The 18,536-nt window shown below is 35.7% G+C and overlaps 3 protein-coding genes across 4 annotated transcripts; 2 read left to right on the top strand and 1 right to left on the bottom strand.

Moving 5' to 3' along the window:
- The first annotated feature begins 278 nt into the window (after positions 1-278).
- Positions 279-6,642, top strand: LOC109213915 (EVI5-like protein). Of its 2 annotated transcripts, none has more exons than XM_019377757.1 (10): positions 279-480; positions 942-1,001; positions 1,107-1,346; positions 1,840-2,035; positions 2,197-2,367; positions 2,451-2,567; positions 3,518-3,715; positions 3,789-3,848; positions 3,925-4,023; positions 5,948-6,642. In XM_019377757.1, the coding sequence occupies exons 3-10, from the start codon at positions 1,210-1,212 to the stop codon at positions 6,026-6,028; spliced, it is 1,059 nt and encodes a 352-aa protein (XP_019233302.1). In that variant the 5' UTR covers positions 279-480; positions 942-1,001; positions 1,107-1,209; the 3' UTR covers positions 6,029-6,642. The 2 variants fall into 2 exon arrangements, with proteins under 2 accessions (XP_019233302.1, XP_019233301.1); XM_019377756.1 differs by having other exon boundaries at positions 1,102-1,346.
- A 1,102-nt stretch (positions 6,643-7,744) lies between these two features.
- Positions 7,745-13,607, bottom strand: LOC109213914 (probable receptor-like protein kinase At5g18500). The gene is made up of 8 exons (XM_019377755.1): positions 12,781-13,607; positions 11,596-12,277; positions 11,400-11,504; positions 11,114-11,236; positions 10,875-11,045; positions 10,555-10,684; positions 9,243-9,455; positions 7,745-8,276 (listed from the first exon to the last, which is right to left on the bottom strand). Exons 2-8 carry the CDS (start codon positions 12,255-12,257, stop codon positions 8,157-8,159), a joined length of 1,524 nt encoding a protein of 507 aa, XP_019233300.1. The 5' UTR covers positions 12,258-12,277; positions 12,781-13,607; the 3' UTR covers positions 7,745-8,156.
- Positions 13,608-16,351: 2,744 nt separating this feature from the next.
- LOC109213919 (beta-D-glucosyl crocetin beta-1,6-glucosyltransferase-like) lies at positions 16,352-18,006 on the top strand. The gene has a single exon (XM_019377760.1). It carries the CDS (start codon positions 16,446-16,448, stop codon positions 17,814-17,816), a length of 1,371 nt encoding a protein of 456 aa, XP_019233305.1. The 5' UTR covers positions 16,352-16,445; the 3' UTR covers positions 17,817-18,006.
- The last annotated feature ends 530 nt before the right edge of the window (positions 18,007-18,536 follow it).

The raw sequence follows: 18,536 nt of genomic DNA, 5'->3' as shown, positions 1-18,536 counted from the left end.
GCGTTAAATGACATTTTCGTGATGTTTAATGTTTTTTTGGATCTTATAATAAGATCATATACTAATAAAACAAAATATGAAATGATCTGAAACAACTTATAGTATGTTACTTATTAGATCTGACAGATATTTTCAACACAAAATATTTATAATTCCTCAGATCTCAATAAATTCCAGTTTCCAATACATTTTTTTAAGACGAAGAAAAACAAGTATAAAACCGAAATATTAATTATTAATTTATCCCAATTTATGTACCCAAACGTAAGAAAGGAAAAAAAAATGTTAACCCCACCCTGAAAACGCGGCCTCACGAGTAATTTCTAAAAGCGTAAAATGCACACGCCAGCTATGTAAACAGAAACATAATTTTTCTTTTAATCTGTTCTTGTTTCTTGGAAAATCATATTAGTATTGTCAACAAGAAAATCAAATCACATGTACTTTAATGTCTCCGTAATGTTGGAATTATCTATCCAGGTTCGTTTTCTCCCCCAATTGCTACCCGTTTTTGTTCCCCCCAAAATTTAACCCCCAAACATGATTCGTAGATATGAATATTCTTAGTCTATGAATATAAAGGTTGTAATTTTATTTAAAATTGAATGTGGGTTTTTAATCTCTCGTTATTTTGTGCCCCATTTAGCTGGGAATTCATTCGAACCTGTTTGTTCTTGTTTTGGCGTTTGATATGAATGGTACAGAATGCTGTGTTAACCTTTAATGAGATATTGTTTTTTGTCTGCACTTTGATATTTTATCTCTACCCTCATCACAGCATTGCTATACTTTTTTTTTTCTTTTCAAATGAAATCAGGTAAAAATAATCCCAAACCAAACAGGTCATTGGTGTATGATTCTAATGTATGCTGATGCAGTTTTCAGATCGTTTGTTTTTATAATATTTGAAAGGAGTCTAAAATTTCTCTTTTTCTTCATAGGGTGAGCCAGTGTGGAAATCATCCCACAAAACCAATTGGTATTAGTAAAGTTATTTTCAGGTGAATTTTTGTAAGATGTCTTTTTTGTTGATAAATTTGGAAAAGTTTTTCCAATGTTATGATGTTTGTATTTGTTAACAAGCAGTCACCTTTAATGCAGTTCAGGGTTTAGGAGAATCTGTACTACTGGTCCATGCAGTTGGAAAAGTTGCTGGCGGTAGTCTAATGTTCTATTGAAGTGTAGTGTTGGGGTTGTTCTAGGTTAGCAATGGAAAGTAAAGTAGTAGATGAAAATGAGGAAGGCCCGGTTGTTCCCATGCGAGTTGATAGATTCGGTTTTGTGAAGCAGGAACATAGCCCTACTGAAGGTTTGGCAAGGAGCCGGTCAGCCTTTGAATATCAGAGGTAAGGAACTACTTTTTTATTCATTAGTTGCTGTTGTTAAACTGGACATGTAAATTTTCTTAACCTATTTGTACTTCTAGTGATGACTCTCTTTTTCACCCCTCCACTATCACCCAATTTTCCATCCTGTAGACGGAACAGTAATCATATTTTTGTAATGTCACAAAATTTAAATGGTGCATCTTCAGATCAACAGAACTCCATATTAAGGAGAAACAATCCAATGCGTTGTGTTGATGTGACAAACAACTTTGTTTCTGCAGTATTTTCACTGGCGGCACATCTTAGATGCACAGTGAAATAATATTCGTGTACGAGAAGTAAATCGTTGCGCTTCACATATTATGCAACATACTTGTATCATAAATTATAGCATTTAATGGACCTGAATATAGTAGAATGGATATATAGATACACCTAAATCCAATTAGTTTGGAATTGCGGTATAGTTGATTGATTGATGCTCTTTTTACATTTATAAAATATTTTGCAGAGATGAAAGAAGGATTAGGAAATGGAGAAAAATGATAGGTGTTGGTGGAAGTGATTGGAAGCAGTATGTACGGAGGAAACCACATGTTGTTAAAAGGCGAATACGTAAAGGAATACCGGATTGTCTAAGGGGGCTCGTCTGGCAGCTAATTTCTGGAAGTCGGGACCTCTTGCTGCTGAATCCTGGAGTTTATGAGGTAGATTTTTTGTAGTTCCGGACTAGTTTTTTTTTTGAAAGACTTGTAGTTCCAGCTAGTTCTGCTGCTTTTCAACTGATTGCTCCATTTTTGGCTTGTTCATTTTTGCTTTACCTGTGTAATGGCAATCTCTGAACTGATTGAAGTTTTATCTGTTGCAGCAACTTGTCATATATGAGACATCAGCTTCCGAATTGGATATTATTCGAGATATTTCTCGCACCTTTCCTTCACATGTTTTCTTTCAGCAGAGACATGGACCTGGTCAAAGGTCTCTTTACAACGTTCTGAAAGCATATTCTGTCTTTGACCGAGATGTTGGATACGTACAGGTATATATCCTTAATTTATTGATTGACAGGTGATCTACTGTCTGGTTACCGATTTTGGATGATACTGATGATTTTGATTGCAGGGTATGGGATTTGTAGCAGGTCTACTTCTTCTTTACATGAGTGAAGAAGATGCATTTTGGTTATTGGTTGCATTGTTGAAGGGAGCCGTTCACACTCCTATGGAAGGAATGTACTTGGTAAGGCTCAACCTTGAAACTGCTTGATGCTCACCGATATTTGTGGATTGTCAATACATTTGAACTCAAAAGAATTTGGATGTGAATTATCTGATCAATTCCTAAGGGTGAAGAGTTTGACTGTTATTTCAGTCTCCGTTATTGACCATAGTATCCATGTTAAGCACCAAATTTGTGATATTTATATCCTTAATCAACTGGATAAAAATTCAGAAACCACTTCCATAATCTGGGGTTCATATAATAGCTTAAACATGAAAAAGGGTTTAAAATTCATTTCGTTTATGTTTATCCTATCAGTAACTAGGACCTGGCTCTTTTCTTCAGCTGTGTCTCTGCATGCACCACCACATGATGCTTATGTGACACTGAGAGATGTTAGGGCAAAAAAGACTAAATCTTGTAGAGCCTATGTCTAGTATCAAGCTTTTCTCTCCTTTTCAACTATGTGATGATGTTCGATGGGAACAGAGTTTTAAGATATTCATTTTGTCTTCTGTATCATATCAGTTGTAGTGAAATGGTTGAAAAGTTAGCTTGACAGAGAAGAAGGTACATCAAAGTTTAAAATTTGTATGATTAAATGGATTTGAATTTTTCGAGTTGTGAAAGCAGGGTAGAGACTGAATTGTTTCAAAATTTTGGAATGTTTCGAAATAGAAAGAGTGTAATGTAAAACGAAACAGAGGGAGTATTAGAAGAAAAGGAGAAAATGATTTTTAAGAAAAGAAGATAAGTAAATGAGTTTCATGATAAACCAAAATCAAGAATATTAAGAAGTAAACCACCTTGTTTGTGTCTATCCAACTATACTACTACGGCATAATGCTCTGGAGACTTTCAGCCGCTTCCACATATTAGGAAGTCTTTGTTTCATTACAATGATTAGATAACATCTATCATATGGCCTACTTTGTATTAAAATAATTAATTTTATACATGCGCACTAGGTAGGATTGCCGCTTGTACAGCAATACCTCTTTCAGTTTGATCGTTTGGTGAAAGAGCACCTGCCGAAGTTGGGTGAGCATTTTGCTCAGGAGATGATAAATCCCAGCATGTATGCAAGTCAGTGGTTCATAACTGTTTTCTCGTACTCTTTCCCATTTCACTTGGCTCTCAGAATTTGGGATGTCTTCCTTTTTGAGGTCAGTAATCTTTCATCTTTATCCACTCTGATGCCTGAATTTATTGTTGAGCTTACTAAATTCACTGTCCCAGGGTATTAAAGTCGTCTTCAAAGTTGGCTTGGCTCTATTGAAATATTGCCACGATGACCTGGTGAGTCTTAAATACAGAAAAGTTAATAAATGCTTCTTCTTCTTGCTCCTACAGGCTTAATATCTCTCATTCCCAGGTAAAGTTGCCATTTGAGAAACTCATACATGCTTTGCGCAACTTCCCTGAGGATGCCATGAATCCAGATATACTGTTACCAATGGCTTTTTCAATCAAGGCTAGTCTCTCTCTCTCTCTCTCTCTCTCTCTCTCTCTCTCTCTCTCTCTCTCTCTCTCTCTCTCTCCCCTTCCCCCTTCTCTCACTAGTCAACACTCTTCTAGCCAAACAATGATCTAATGTTAGTCAAATGCTTGTAGGAACCAATGCCGTGGTTTTCTAATTGTCAATGTATTAATGCTCGAACGGTTACCACAATGTCCCTAATAAGGTGACCTTTTAAAAGATGCATTTACTAACATATGAGGATGTAAAGTGAGTAGGTTCAATCCATATATCCGACATACTAGGACATGAATATCTAGTCAAATATGGACACAGACTCGGAGAAAAAGTGGTGGGTGGTAAACCTAGATTTTCATTCTTTTTTTATTTGATCAAATATAATTTTTTAATATTTGCGTCATGCGGACGTGGAAGTGAAGTTGGATTCACAAGTCATCCCTAAGAAGGGGAGTTTCAAGTACCTCGGATCTATTATCCAAGGTAAGGTGAGATTGGCGAGGATGTCACACATCGTATTAGAGCGGGATGGATGAAATGGAGGCTCGCTTCCAGGGTTTTGTGTGATAAGAAGGTGCCACCTAAACTTAAGGGTAAGTTTTACAGACTGGTGGTTAGACCTACTATGCTATATAGGGCAGAGTGGTGGCCTTTTAAGAATACCCATGTCCAGAAGATGAAAGTAATAGAAATGAGGATGCTAAGATGGATGTGTGGGCATACAAGGTTATATATATTTCCTTCTATTTGAAAAATATTTAAGTCTATGGAGAAATGGATTCATTAGTAAAAGTAATTTGACTGTTTTTCCTTAAACCAGTTGTCTATGTAATTATTATTGTTCCTTTCTCTGGTGTTGTGTCTTGCTGTCTATTGCGTCATTTCAGTTCTTATGTGGTCCTTAAGCAGCCGCTTATATGTTTCTCTACATATGATGGATGCCTCATGGCTTAGTTTACCTTTGAAAATTTTAAGTCAAGCTTCAGTCTGAAGTGAAACCGTGGAACTCAAACGTGGCACTCTACCTTGTATTGAAATTTTGGAGTTCTCATTGTTATACATGATAACAGCTATCAAAAGAAATAAAAAAAAATATAGTGATGCTTAATGTAGTTAATTTTGCATCAGTTGTGCGTGTGTTTTCTGTCGCATGTCTTCTTGTATATCTTCCTCAGCCATTGTGAGAGCCTTTTCTTTTTGTGAGAGCCATTGTGGGAGCCTTTTCTTCTTGTACAAACCCAGTGGAATCCCACAAAGTGGAATAGGCTTGTAAACCTGGCGAAACTTTTGGCTCAATGTGGGATCTATAAACTAAAGTAGTTTGAGTAGATACAAGTAGAATCTAGTCAGTACAGGCTTGTACGGCTGCTGAGTTTGTCAAGAAAGTTAACGGTACGCAGCAACTCGAACCGAGTTATAGTCCAAACCTCAGCTTTTGCAGCAAAACTTGTCCAGTCGCATTATTGCCCACACTCGGGTCACAGCCTTTACCAGTTCAAAAAAAAAGGCTGCTGAATTTGGATCTAGAAGGGAGCCATAAACTAAGTGGATAAAGTTCAGAAGCAAAACCCTAGTGTATATTGATGAATGTTAAACCAAGTTGAATGCATGCAAATTGCAAGCCTGTTGGTTGATTAGCATTATAAAGTTGTATGTGGCAAAGATTTGCCGCCAAGCGTATGCAAGGATTAAGGTGAAGGAATTGTTTTTAGCTTAAGAGTAGTCATATGATACTTGATGATATTCATTTACATGTTTGATTTCTCAGAAAGAGTCTTATTCTGGATATGGACACAAGGTTGAAACAATCTAAAGAGAGGAAGCATCTGGGCTGAATACTCATTTGATTGCTGTCCTCCTGTCTCTCTGTGTCATCTTGTTAAGCTACTGCTCATTTTATTTGTCTTTTTTCACTTAATAGGTTTCCAAGTGTTTGGAGGAACTGAAGCAAGAATATGACCAGCAACGTGCGAAACCTCCTGATTCACAACTCAAACAGTAAGATCTACCAAATGCAAGAGATGTCTGAATAGCAATTAAGCCAGCTTTCTGTGAATTTGTATTCTTTTAGTTCTCTGTTTCCAAAGCTGTCTCAGCTGCTGTACATAACCACATTGACCAGATTACCAGACCTGTGCAGTTTTTAGTGCAAAATAGAAAACTTCTGATGGTTGTTTGGTCTATTTGGAGAAGGCGTCTGGCTTCGCCATGAGGGTCAATGGTATAAATTTTACTAGGCTTCTTACTTTTACAAATGTTCTCTCGCTCTCTCTCTCTGATAAATGTGGTGTTCGGATAAATTTGCGCGCATCTCAACTGTTGTTCAACAGAATACTTGTTAAAACTCTGCCCACCAAAGCTTTGTCATGTCCATCTTCATTAGACAGCTAATTAATGGCGAGGCTGCTGTCCTGTACTGAATGTTGAGGAAAGATGCTAGCAAAGCCAATTGGATAAATTCAGTGACTTAGCAGCCTTATCTTGTGATGTGAGATTTGGTTCCTGTCTCAGTCTATAAGCTGAGTCAGCCTCGTTACATGTAGCTAACCACACGAGTTGGTGGCATTTTAATACTGTTCTTAGCTGGATTTGCCATAAGAAAACATGCATTTAGTAGTGACAATCTTTGCTTCTTAATTTTTTGTCTTATTTGTTTGCATAGACATCTCTTATCTGACTTGATTTATAGCTTCTTTGATTAGTTGGATTTCTTTTTTCACTAGAAACCATTTCAATTGGTCCTCAACTAGGGGGTCGTTTGGTCACGGGATAAGAAATACTCCCAGTATGATATTAGATATTATTTTATATTGCATTTGGTTGGCATATAATGGTATATTGCAATTTTGGTAGTAATATGCGATAAACCAATAACCAGTACCATGAGTAGCTTGATAGGATATAACACGTAAAAGGCCAAAGTAACTTTGATTTTATCTCTCTAACTTCTTATTTTACTTTGAAAATATACTCATAAAATTGCAGAGTTTAATATTACACACCGTTCCTTTCAGTTTTATATTATTAAACACATGCATTTTATAATTCAGTGATTATTAATCATTATACTATTATTCGTGCATTAAAATTATTACATAACTTTCTTCGCTAGTCTAAACAACCACTGGCGTTTGACTATAGCATCAAGAATCCGTATAACCGTATTTGCGTGGACCACCTACTATTATGCTATAAACTCGAACTAATTAGCATTAAAAAAGAAGTTGAAAAGACACATAAAATTGCAACAGATTATAGTAAAATGATGTTTTAAGGGGTCTTTCTGCCAAAAAAAAAAAAAAAAAAGAAAATGTCTTTTGGACTCTAGTAAGGGCCAAGGGGTGGATAATGGTGGTGGCTGTACCTATGTTGCAACTTGCAAGCAAAGAACTGTGAAGCATTAATAATAGTGCAAGTTCAATTGTAACAAGAAAGCTTTGAGGAAAAATCAATTGTTGCATTACTAGGGACCAGCTGCTTCACCCACAGTAGTACTAATAATTACCAGTTGAAGTAGGTCCCTAAACTCATAAAGAAGCCCCAACAGCCTGTAAATCAGGTCCAAACTCTTCTCCCAGGAGTTTGTTTTTCGCGTGAATCTCGACTATTCCACTAGATATTTGTTATCTCCTACCAACCAGCACATGTATTGGGTATCTCTGCTCATCAAAACTTAGGCAAATGGAAAGGAATCACATACTGTTTTTTGTCTCTATCGAAATTTGAACCATGGTATTCCATTTAAAAGATAATAAATTATAGTATTACTGAAATAATACTGAATACCAAAGAAAGAAGTTCTTCTGTACACAGCCCCCGCCCCTGGATTGTTCTCAGTTTAGTTACAAGACCACCCAAGTCCACAATACAATTAACTCCCTATCTACTTTCATACAAGGAAAGAACCAAAAAGGAAAAGAAGAAGGAAAACCAAAGGACAAATAAAAGATAAAGAAAGAATAGAACCCAACAAGGGAGAAGAAAAAGAAGAGTAGTCAATCTCTGAGCAACAATATACCAACAGAAACAGTTCGTCCTCCTACTCACTTGATCCGGTAGACTTCAGTATGATGAAGCCTTTTTAAGTAGTACGCTTCTTATAAACGACCAGAAAGTTGTGTCTAAGACTGTTATACTTTATGATTCCTTCTACTTTCTGACCTTGAATCTGGGTTGTCACTCTTGTCAGTGTCGTAATTCTGAGATTCACTCTCTGCGTTGCCTGCTTGAGCTCTTCGTTGCCTTCGATCCTGCAGTTGCAAAAAATGAAGATGATACATAAGTTTCTCATTTGTTGTGTGTGAAAAATTTACTATAATTTTGTTCTTTCAGTTATATGTTCAAGAGGTATGAGCAATACGTTGATCTAGTAAAGGTGATTCCAGATTGATACATGCAGCAACATAGAGAATTCGGACATACACCGATGAATCGGAGACACTAAAGAAAAGAATACACATCCATAAGAGCATCCATGTGACTGCACCCTTTAACTTCTCTAATTTCCATCGCTTAGCAGTAAACTAGACCTCGGAAACTGGAAACTTAGAGGATGACATGATATTCCCCATCAGTTGACGAGGGATAGAAATCACTGAAACAAGGAGAGAAGTTTGTCCATCCTTGTTGTTACCCTCATTTCAGAAACCATTCAATAAGGGATGAGCAATTGACGGACAAAATAATTTTTGACGAAGATATTGACAGACAAACAGTTAGGCATATTTATCATCCGGTACCATCTCTATCCCATACAACAAATAATAGGTGTGTTCACATGGATGTTTATTCATACTCCCTTTCTTTATCTACACCTCAAGAAACAAGTTGATCTAAAGATTGTTATATCCCCCTCCATTAGTTGACTACAACGGAAGGTATTGTTAAGAGTCCAAGCTAGGAATCAAATATCTCCGCCACATCTAAGTCCCTACATAAAGGAAGAACATCCAAATACACAAGCCATTTTCATAAATTCTAGGACATGAATGTGCTTATCCAACAATTTCAACAAGCAATGCATATTGAATAAAATAAAATTGCTAGTAACCTCTGCAAATATAACACATCTGTTCAAACGAAGACTAGGAATTGACTGTATCTAACAGGATCACAGTTTAACAATATAAGAAACTTGAGGGCATAGTTCGGGGTGAATAAATTTTGTGCTTCACGTGGCAATAGAAGAAAAGAGGAAACAGAAAGCAGATACCGACCTCTCTTGGTATGGGATATTCCTCTGATTCAAGCATACGAACAACTTGGCTCATCTTTGGTCTCTTGTCAGAATCTGGATCAACACATCTGAGAGCAGTCAGAAGGGCTCTTTTGAGAGCTCTTGTTGGTGGCCTTGATTCAATATTTGGATCTACTACTTCCTCTGAGCGCCTGCTTCCAACCATCATTTTCAACCAGTCAACGAGATTCACCTGCAACCAGAAAAGTTTAATTACTTTAAGAGTATGTTCTTAGCGCAAAAATTGAGCAAAGTGAGGTCAAAAATGAAATGAAGTCCTGTTAGTTCTTTAGGATTCAAATCTGCGATCCCTTGTCGTTAAAAACCTAATACTAGTGGGAACGGGTAAAAAAACTACACTAGAATTAGTGCATTATGAAGCAAATTAACCGGAGAATAAGGATATTGGTAAAAGGAAGCGGTGGGAAAGATTTAAGAGAAAATCAGTATCAATATATTCAGAGGCCAAAATGAAAAATAGATTTGCTTGACGAATCCTCAGCTAAAACTCAAGCTCTAGTTAGAATTATTACCAAGGTTGAGAAGATTCAGATATGATTCTACTAATATCTCGTGTATTAAAATAAATTCTGTGGACCATTGGTGGTGAAAGAGCATAAAATTCAAATATTGATCAGCTTCCATTGGACTTGATGGTGTGAAATCAAAGATTACTACTCCTTTTACCAATTAATGTAGAGCAGGAAGATATACCCATCACACAACGCATCAGGCTAGGACAGTGGGCAACTAAGATATTATGAATGTTGTCTTGATATATACAAAATATATTTCATTATGACATGGTGAAAAGAGACAAGATTGCCAAGCGTTTGTCTCGTAAAGCAAAAAGAAATAGCAGCACGATACCAGTAGTAGCTTTTTGTTCAGATAATATAATGAATAGGGAACAAGGAAGGCTAAAGCATGGGACATTTTCTTAAACTATAATTTTTGCAGAAGGCTGAAGTCATGAACAATGTTTACAACAAGATCAATCCGCTGGAATCAGGTAGAGATATCCTTCTCAAAGATTTATAGCTTGTGAACACTGGCCATCATACATGATATATCAAGAACAAGTGATCTGTAAAAAATCTAGGGAAACTGAATCGAAAATGCAAAGGAGACAAATATTAGAAAACCAGCAAGGCAAGTATTAACAACGATCTATTCTGCAGAAGATCTGGGCACAATCATTTTTACAGCTTCTTCAATAATGAGGATGCAGATAAGATATATAAGTCGGTGTGCTAATGAGATCTTAATATAAGGTACTAAAGATAACAAACCTCTTGGGCAGGCCGGCCGTAGTCCACGGGATCTCTTCCAGTGATTGCTTCTAACAGCACAACCCCAAAGCTATAAACATCACTCTTTTCGTTTAAGAGACCAGTATTTGCATATTCAGGAGCCACATACCTGTCAAATATTTGAAAAGGCGTGAAATGATATAACAATGCTAAAAATAGCACTTCCTTATCATTTTTTTATACCAAAAGAGGAAAAAAATAAGACACCAGAAGTAGAAGACTGTAAAACCCAGAAGACCAAAACATGAAATTTACTGAAGCTGTAATCGAATCAAAACGAGCAGAAAGAAGAAACTAACCCAAAGGTACCCATGACTCGAGTTGTGATGTGACTTTTGCCCTCACCAAGCAGTTTGGCAAGACCAAAATCAGAGACCTTAGCATTGAATTCATCATCAATCAATATATTACTTGATTTTATGTCTCGATGAACAACTTTGGGCTCAATATTCTCATGCAAATAGGCAAGACTGCAAGAGATGATAGTACATCAAGAGATCTGTATTATTCAAAAAATAGATTAGCTGAATGAACTTACGCTTTAGCTGTCCCAAGGAGAACCTTCATCCTAGCCTCCCAAGTGAGATACCCATGATGTCGCATGGCTCCATGAAGCCACTGTTCCAAATTGCCATTGTTGACATACTCGTAAACCAGCATCCTGAGATCATGAATTAGAACAGCATTTTCAAATGGTATACAAGAAAGAACATAATACTCATTCTATTACTGCACACACACATGAAGGTAATGAAAAATCCAGAGCTTCATTTTCATATCAAAAAAGGTGTAGGATTATCGGAGACTTCCAGATGGGGAAATACCTGTGAGTTCCTTCAATGCAGTATCCTAGAAGGCGAACCAAATTTTTGTGACGCACGTGGCCAATGGCTTCAACCTCCACTTGGAACTCTTTCTCTGCTTGACCTCTGGGACAAAGATCATAAATTCAAACTCAAGTCGGTAACTAAAACAAAAGGACCAGTAAGGAAAGAATATAATTTGATGCTATCAACTCACAGATTGTTGAGGAGCTTCTTAATAGCTACGGGTGTTCCATTAATCAAATTTCCCCTGTAGACAACGCCATATCCACCCTCACCAAGAATATTCTCCTTTGAGAACCGGCTTGTTGCAACCTCAAGATCTCTCAATGTAAACCAGTGGCCCCAACCCAAGTGTGAAAATTCAGGTAATCCAGTTAGAGGAGAAGGAGCAGCTATTGGATGTGAATTATAAGCTTTATATGCAGTTTTGCATGAACTCCCTTCTTCTCCTGATTGTGACCCACAATAGTCCTTATCAACGTGATGGAAGGAACCCGATTGACTGCTGTTATCGCCGTTCTTTTTCCCCATTCCAAGATGAACCAAAACCTTGTCTGATTCTTTATCACTGGTTTTGTCATGAATAGTGAGAAGAATTCCATCGCGTGGAGCAAATTCGTTTGTTGATACTTGCTCAACCCGAACTTCTTTAATTTCCTTAGAAACAGTAGGTATTTGGCTAATAGGGAGATTGTCCGTAGCTCTTTTTGACTTCCTCCGGAAAGTGAGATACAATGTTAACAATAAGAGGATGACCACTATGAAAATCCCAACAAGGATTCCAATCAATTGCCAGACCTTGAGACCAAACACAGCAGTTTTTTGCGATAAATCCTCCTTTAGATTAGAAGCCATCTTCTAGGATGTCAACAGACCTATAAAAATAGCATAAATTGAATGATGAACAGCAATTTTACACACAAACCACACATCTAAGAAAGTATATGTTCTATTAAACCCAATATGCAACTAAAGTTGTAATCTTTACTTCTGAATTCTCTAATTGCAACTCCAAGTCAAACAGAAAACATAAACACTTTACTTTTACTACCAATGAGTATAATCATGTTCACCATTTATAAATCTTCAAAATTAACAATGAAGGTGGGAAGGAAGAAAAGGGCATCCTACAAATGCCTTCTGTTTTAAAAGGAAACACAGAAAGCAAACAGTAAATTCATAAACTGAGCCAGTCAACCAAGAGATCATGTAACAAGATCCACTAGTAGAGAATGTAAAGCAACATAAACAAAAATCCCTTATGTAATTCCTGATGCCAATGTTAAGAATATAAACAAGAAATGCAAAACAATGGGAACATACAGAGAAAAAAAAGTGCATAACTTTGAGAAAGTTTCAATCTTTATAATTCTCATACCTTCCTGAGATATACCCCCAAACACAATTTTCAATAACCAGATCTCAAGAACTCCATCATCATTCTCTTCCTTAAAAAGATGAATAAAAAGCCAATCCACAGATCTTGACCAAGAAAACTCAAGAAAGCCAATGCACTTACCAAATTCTAAGAACACACAAATAATAGACTCTTTTTAGAGCCACACAAGTTAAATACTAGCAAAACTAATAGTACAATCTTGTATCTGATTTTTCACAGCATTGATAGCAGATTAAAGTCCAAATCTAAGCTGAGATGGTGCTTTCTGAGACAACCACCTGCCCCTTCTGAAAGACAGTAAACCAGATGACAACAACAAAAGGGCTGAATTTGCAAAGAGACTAAAAATACATAGAATAATAAATGGTACAATGGGCATAAGGGTGCTTTTTAGAAATAGGAATATGACAGAGAAGGAAAGGAAAGATGGAGTTATCAGTGGTAGGTGATAAGAGAAATTTGCCTTAAAATTACAAACAGTAAAAGGGAAGTCATGGAAGAGGTGCAAGCCAGCTTCTTAGTTGGCACCACCACACCTTTTTTTTTTAATTTCTTATGAAGATGACTGATTATCAGAAAAAAATACATATATTTACTGCCTTTAACATATAATACTACTACTATAAAACAAGAGAAATGTAATTATCATATAATTGCTGGTCAAAGAAAGGAAGATGACAGTGTATTTGTTTGATGAGGAGTTAAGAGTGAGCTTCTATTTGCCACAAATAAAGCTGACCCATTTAACATAAATTCCTAAAAATCTTTAAAATTCTGATACCATAAACTTAGCTTTTATTATTACCAATCTTGGACAAAGGTGATGTAATAGTGTTATGTACTTGTGGGTATGCATGCACACATCACCTGCAAACTAAAAGTAGGGTAACTTTCTACAGTCTTTCCTTTTTTACTTTTACCTTACTTCTAGGGAGAAAAGCAAGTAGAAAGAAACAAGAAAACACAGTGGAAATGGCAGAAAAAAGAGAAGAAAAAGTTAGGAAGCAAATGCCAGTCTTTATTTGGGGATTGTCAGTAACTCACTGACTTGGGGTTTGGGTGGATGACATCCTGGACTGTTATACACCTGTTGTGAACCAAGTCTTAATTTTCTTGCCTTTTTCAGGTTGTTTCATTTTTGAGGATCTTTTATTTACAGTTTTGTATTTTTTTTTCCAGGGGTGAGTATACCCCCAATTTACAGTTTTATAATCTCATCAATTTAGCACTATCAATGCATATACGTGAAATTTTGTGAAATTTGTTTCGTAAAATTCAACTGTTTTTACGAAACAAATTTCACTTAATAGAGTCTATTACACACATAGTTACTCAACTAATCAAAAGTATCTACCAAAGTCATCTTTTTTTCGTTTGTAACAACAAAGTCACTTAATTATGCCTATAGCACTCAAAAGGTCACTCAACCAGATTTATCAAACTTTTGATCACCAAATACCTATTTTATCCTCTAAATTATCAACTTTATCTTCTGTTTTTGTTTGTTGCTTTTTTAATATTATGATTTTTTCTCTTTTTAAATATTTGTCTAGCATATATAATGTCAAAATAATAATATAATTGAGCATAATACTCAAGAATATGTAATGTATATTACAAAAATACCTTTATTTTAAATAATTAGTTTCTATAGTACGTGCATGGAATATATATTTTAAAACTTTTATTTTCTTTCATTCTCAATTGTGTAAATAATTTTTTGAGCTTTTTTGTTAATATCAAATTTATTATACGAACAAATTGTTTTAATTAACTTTCTAATATGCAATATTTTACTATTCCAACATTGTATATGCTTATACTTTTTTAATTTTTTTAGTTTATAAATAAAATTTATTTATTCTAAGGTAAGTCTACAATATAAATTAAAAAGAGAAAAATTATTATATTAAAAAGCTAAGAAACAATAAGAAGATAAAAGTTAATAATTTAGAGGGTAAAACAAGTATTTGGCGATCAAATTTGAGAAATCTAGTTGAGTGACCTTCTGAGTGTTATTGTCATGGTTAAGTGACTTTGTTGTTACAAACGAAAGAAAGATGACTTTAATAGATAATTTCGGATGAGACCATTCGAGTAATGGACTCTATATAGATTGATAGGGCTAAATTTTTGCGCAACTTCACTACCTAACTTGCGATTGAATATTAGTCTAAGCCACCTCGAATGATGTGAGCTGCATAAGAAGTCCTACACATAGTTTTGTATGAAAATCTAAGTGACAAAACAATCACCGTCCACTCAATTAAAGGAATTGTGAAATTAATTACAAGTTTTATCTTATTAATCGCTCGTAATATTTAACTTATTAATAATATATTATGTACTTTTGAGTAGTTAGGGAGATAGTTTTCTATTGTTTTGATAATATGGAGAAGAAGCTAATAAAAGTACGCTCGCTTGCTGTCTTGTTCTCTATCGCAAACTGGGATCGCTCGCCAGCTAGGTCAGATTGGAGCAAGATTTTATGAGAACATATTCCTCATATTCGGGGACAAGGGGCGAAACGACCTCTCGATCTACTTACTGCAGTTCAGGAATAAAAACGTCGTCTAGGCGTTCCCTGTTGCTCCGATCTCCCCTACGCCTAGGACGTTGTCTGGGCCAAGAGCCATAGTTAGTTGCTGTTTCCATTTGGTTGTTTCTTCCTCGTTGTTGATACCGGCAAGACCCAGCCAAATGATGTCTGGTTGGTAGTAAGAGAACTCTTAGTACCTGCATACCCAAAAGAGGGCGCTGGTTAAAAAACAATCATTTGATTTTTTTTCTTGCTCTCCCTTAGGAGCGGGAAAGGAGTCTATCTATCTGCCTAGCTTTGATAGATTTCCCCCAACGCAATACGCAGAAATTCCACGAATCCCTTGGTGGATAAGTCCGACGACTCAGCAGAAGTGCGGAACTGAGTTTCTTGTCTGGTGGATATGATCTATAGTTAGGGGACAATACATACCAAAAGGTTCGAAGAAGGAAGGGGCATAAGAGTATATAACCAACCTACCCTTCTGTATAACCTATTCATATTAGTGAAGCGGTTGGATGCATAAAGGAAGTGCACGTTTGTGAGACCTTAGTCGGGATGCATAGGTGAGTCAACCTACAAGCACGGAAGAACATGGTACCGCTACCCTTCTCTAAGTAAAGGTAAGATTCTTAGCCCTTTAGATGACTCCATCTAAAATACAATAGGGACAGCTTTCGGATTATATTCTTTGAGAGTTGAACTTTAAAAAAAAAAAAAAAAGTCAAACTCAAAATTATTCTTCTACTATACCTATAGTTGCAAAATCCTTGTCACCTATATCTAAATCTATATCACATTTTTCTTGGTTACACAACATATTAATTAATCGTCTTCTAGATAAAAAGGTTGAAAGTTTATTTTATCAAACTTGGCTAAAAATCTTAAGATAGAAAAAATCCTAGAAATGATCTAATGACCCATCACTTTCACTAAGAAAACGTATTATGAATATTTTTTCCAATCACGTTTGCATAAAAGCCAGTTTGACATTGACATAAAAATATAGTTTTCATTTTCTATTCTTTTTTAGCAGCCATTTACCTTTGTTTATTAAAGGCAAACAACCATAGCTAATCTGTTTTTATCATCCTTCTCAATTTTCATGGATACACAACATAGTAGTTTAAGGGTACTGATGTTTCCATGGTTGGCTCATGGTCATATCTCTCCTTATTTAACTGTTGCCAAGAAACTTGCATACAAGGGATTCTACGTATACCTCTGTTCTACGCCTGTGAATCTCAATTTTATCAAGAAAAAAATCCCCCAAAAATTTTCCCTTTCAATTCAACTTGTTGAATTTCATTTACCAGATTTACCTGAGCTTCCTCCTAGTTACCATACAACTAACGGCATCCCACCCCATCTCAATTCCACCCTCAAAAAGGCCGTTAAAATGTCTAAAACCAATTTTTACAAAATCTTAGAAAATTTAAAACCGAATATGTTAATCTATGATATATTACAGCCATGGGCTAAGGAAGTTGCAAATTCATATAACATTCCAGCAGTCATGCTCTTGACTTTTTCTGCAGCTATGTTATCATACCGTTTGCATCCAGTAAAAAAACCGGGGAATGAATTTCCTTTTCCAGCTCTTTATTTGAGAAAAATTGAGCGACAACAAAGGGAAGAAATGCTTGAAAAAGCTGCTAAAGAGAACGATCCTGATGATAAGGACCCTTTCGCTGAAGAAGAACCAATGAATAAGATAATACTGATGAGTACCTCTAGGGCAACAGAGGCTAAATACATCGATTACTTCACCGAGTTGATCCAATGGAAAATTGTACCAGTTGGTCCTCCAGTTCAAGAAACAACAAATGAATATGATGGGGAGGTAGATGATCTCATTGATTGGCTAGGAAAGAAATATGAGAATTCAACTGTATTTGTCTCATTTGGAAGCCAGTATTTCTTGAGTAAGGAAGATTTGGAAGAAATAGCTTTAGGATTGGAACTTAGTAATGTTAACTTCATATGGGTTGTAAGATTTCCAAAGGGTGAAGAAGTTAGAGTTGAAGAAGCATTACCAAAAGGTTTTCTTGAAAGAATTGGAGATAGGGGAAGGGTTGTGGATGGATGGGCACCACAACTAAGAATTCTAAGTCATCCGAATACCGGAGGATTCGTGAGTCATTGTGGTTGGAATTCTGTAATGGAAAGTATAGATTTTGGTGTGCCTATTATAGCTTTGCCCATGCATCTTGATCAGCCAATAAATGCTAGGTTGATTGTGGAACTTGGAGCCGCAGTGGAGATTGTTAGAGATGATGAAGGTAAAGTTCACAGAGGAGAGGTAGCAGAAATTGTTAAAAGTGTAATTTGTGAGAAAACAGGGGAAAATCTAAGGAATAAAGTTAGAGAAATCAGTGAGAATTTGAAGAAGGAAAGAGAGGAAGAAATGGATGCAGCTGTTGGAGAGCTAGTACAACTTTGCAAAACTAGCAAATCCAATAATATGATGTTGTAATTCATGAACAGATAATGTTTTTGATTGCTTTCAAAATAATTAGGTTCGAAGGATTACATAACTTAAATCTTTTGGCGTGGTTATTTTCTTATACTCTTACTAGTCTCTGAACATGTGCGCTATATGTGTATTCCAAGTTATTTTTTATAATATGTTGAATAATCACACGATATTATTGAAACATGTTTTTGAGTAATAAACAAAACCCAAAGGACTTTTTGCGGAGATCCAAATATAGAGAAGGTAAGAAGTAATCGTCATCATAGACAATCTCTTTGACAAGTTACTTTAAAAGAGTAATTATAAAACTTATCATGTTCAGCACCTTCGAGTAGTATATTCAGCGACGTAGCAAACACTTTCTCAACATTTCTTCCTCCTAGCCGAAAAAAAGACAATATTTATGAGTCAGACATGAGAGATATACATTCAACACCGATAACATGAGAATGCATACTATATTATTTCCTTGATCATTATTTCAAATGCAGCATGAAATTGATAAAGCCAAACAAAGTAAATTAAAAATTTACAAATATGAATAGATAATATACCATAAAAATATTTAATGTTTAATTCCCGCTTATCAATATCACAAGGTGTTTGACCAAAAAGTGTTAACCTCTTTGATTAAATCAATTAATGATGAAAAGAGGGTAAATCTTAGACAAATATAATCGATTCTAGATCTAAACACCATGAGTGTTGAAATCCAAGAGA

The sequence above is a fragment of the Nicotiana attenuata genome, unplaced genomic scaffold (assembly GCF_001879085.1).
Source record: "Nicotiana attenuata strain UT unplaced genomic scaffold, NIATTr2, whole genome shotgun sequence".
Classification (NCBI taxonomy): Eukaryota; Viridiplantae; Streptophyta; class Magnoliopsida; order Solanales; family Solanaceae; genus Nicotiana; species Nicotiana attenuata.
This window is presented reverse-complemented; position numbering and strand designations above follow the sequence as displayed.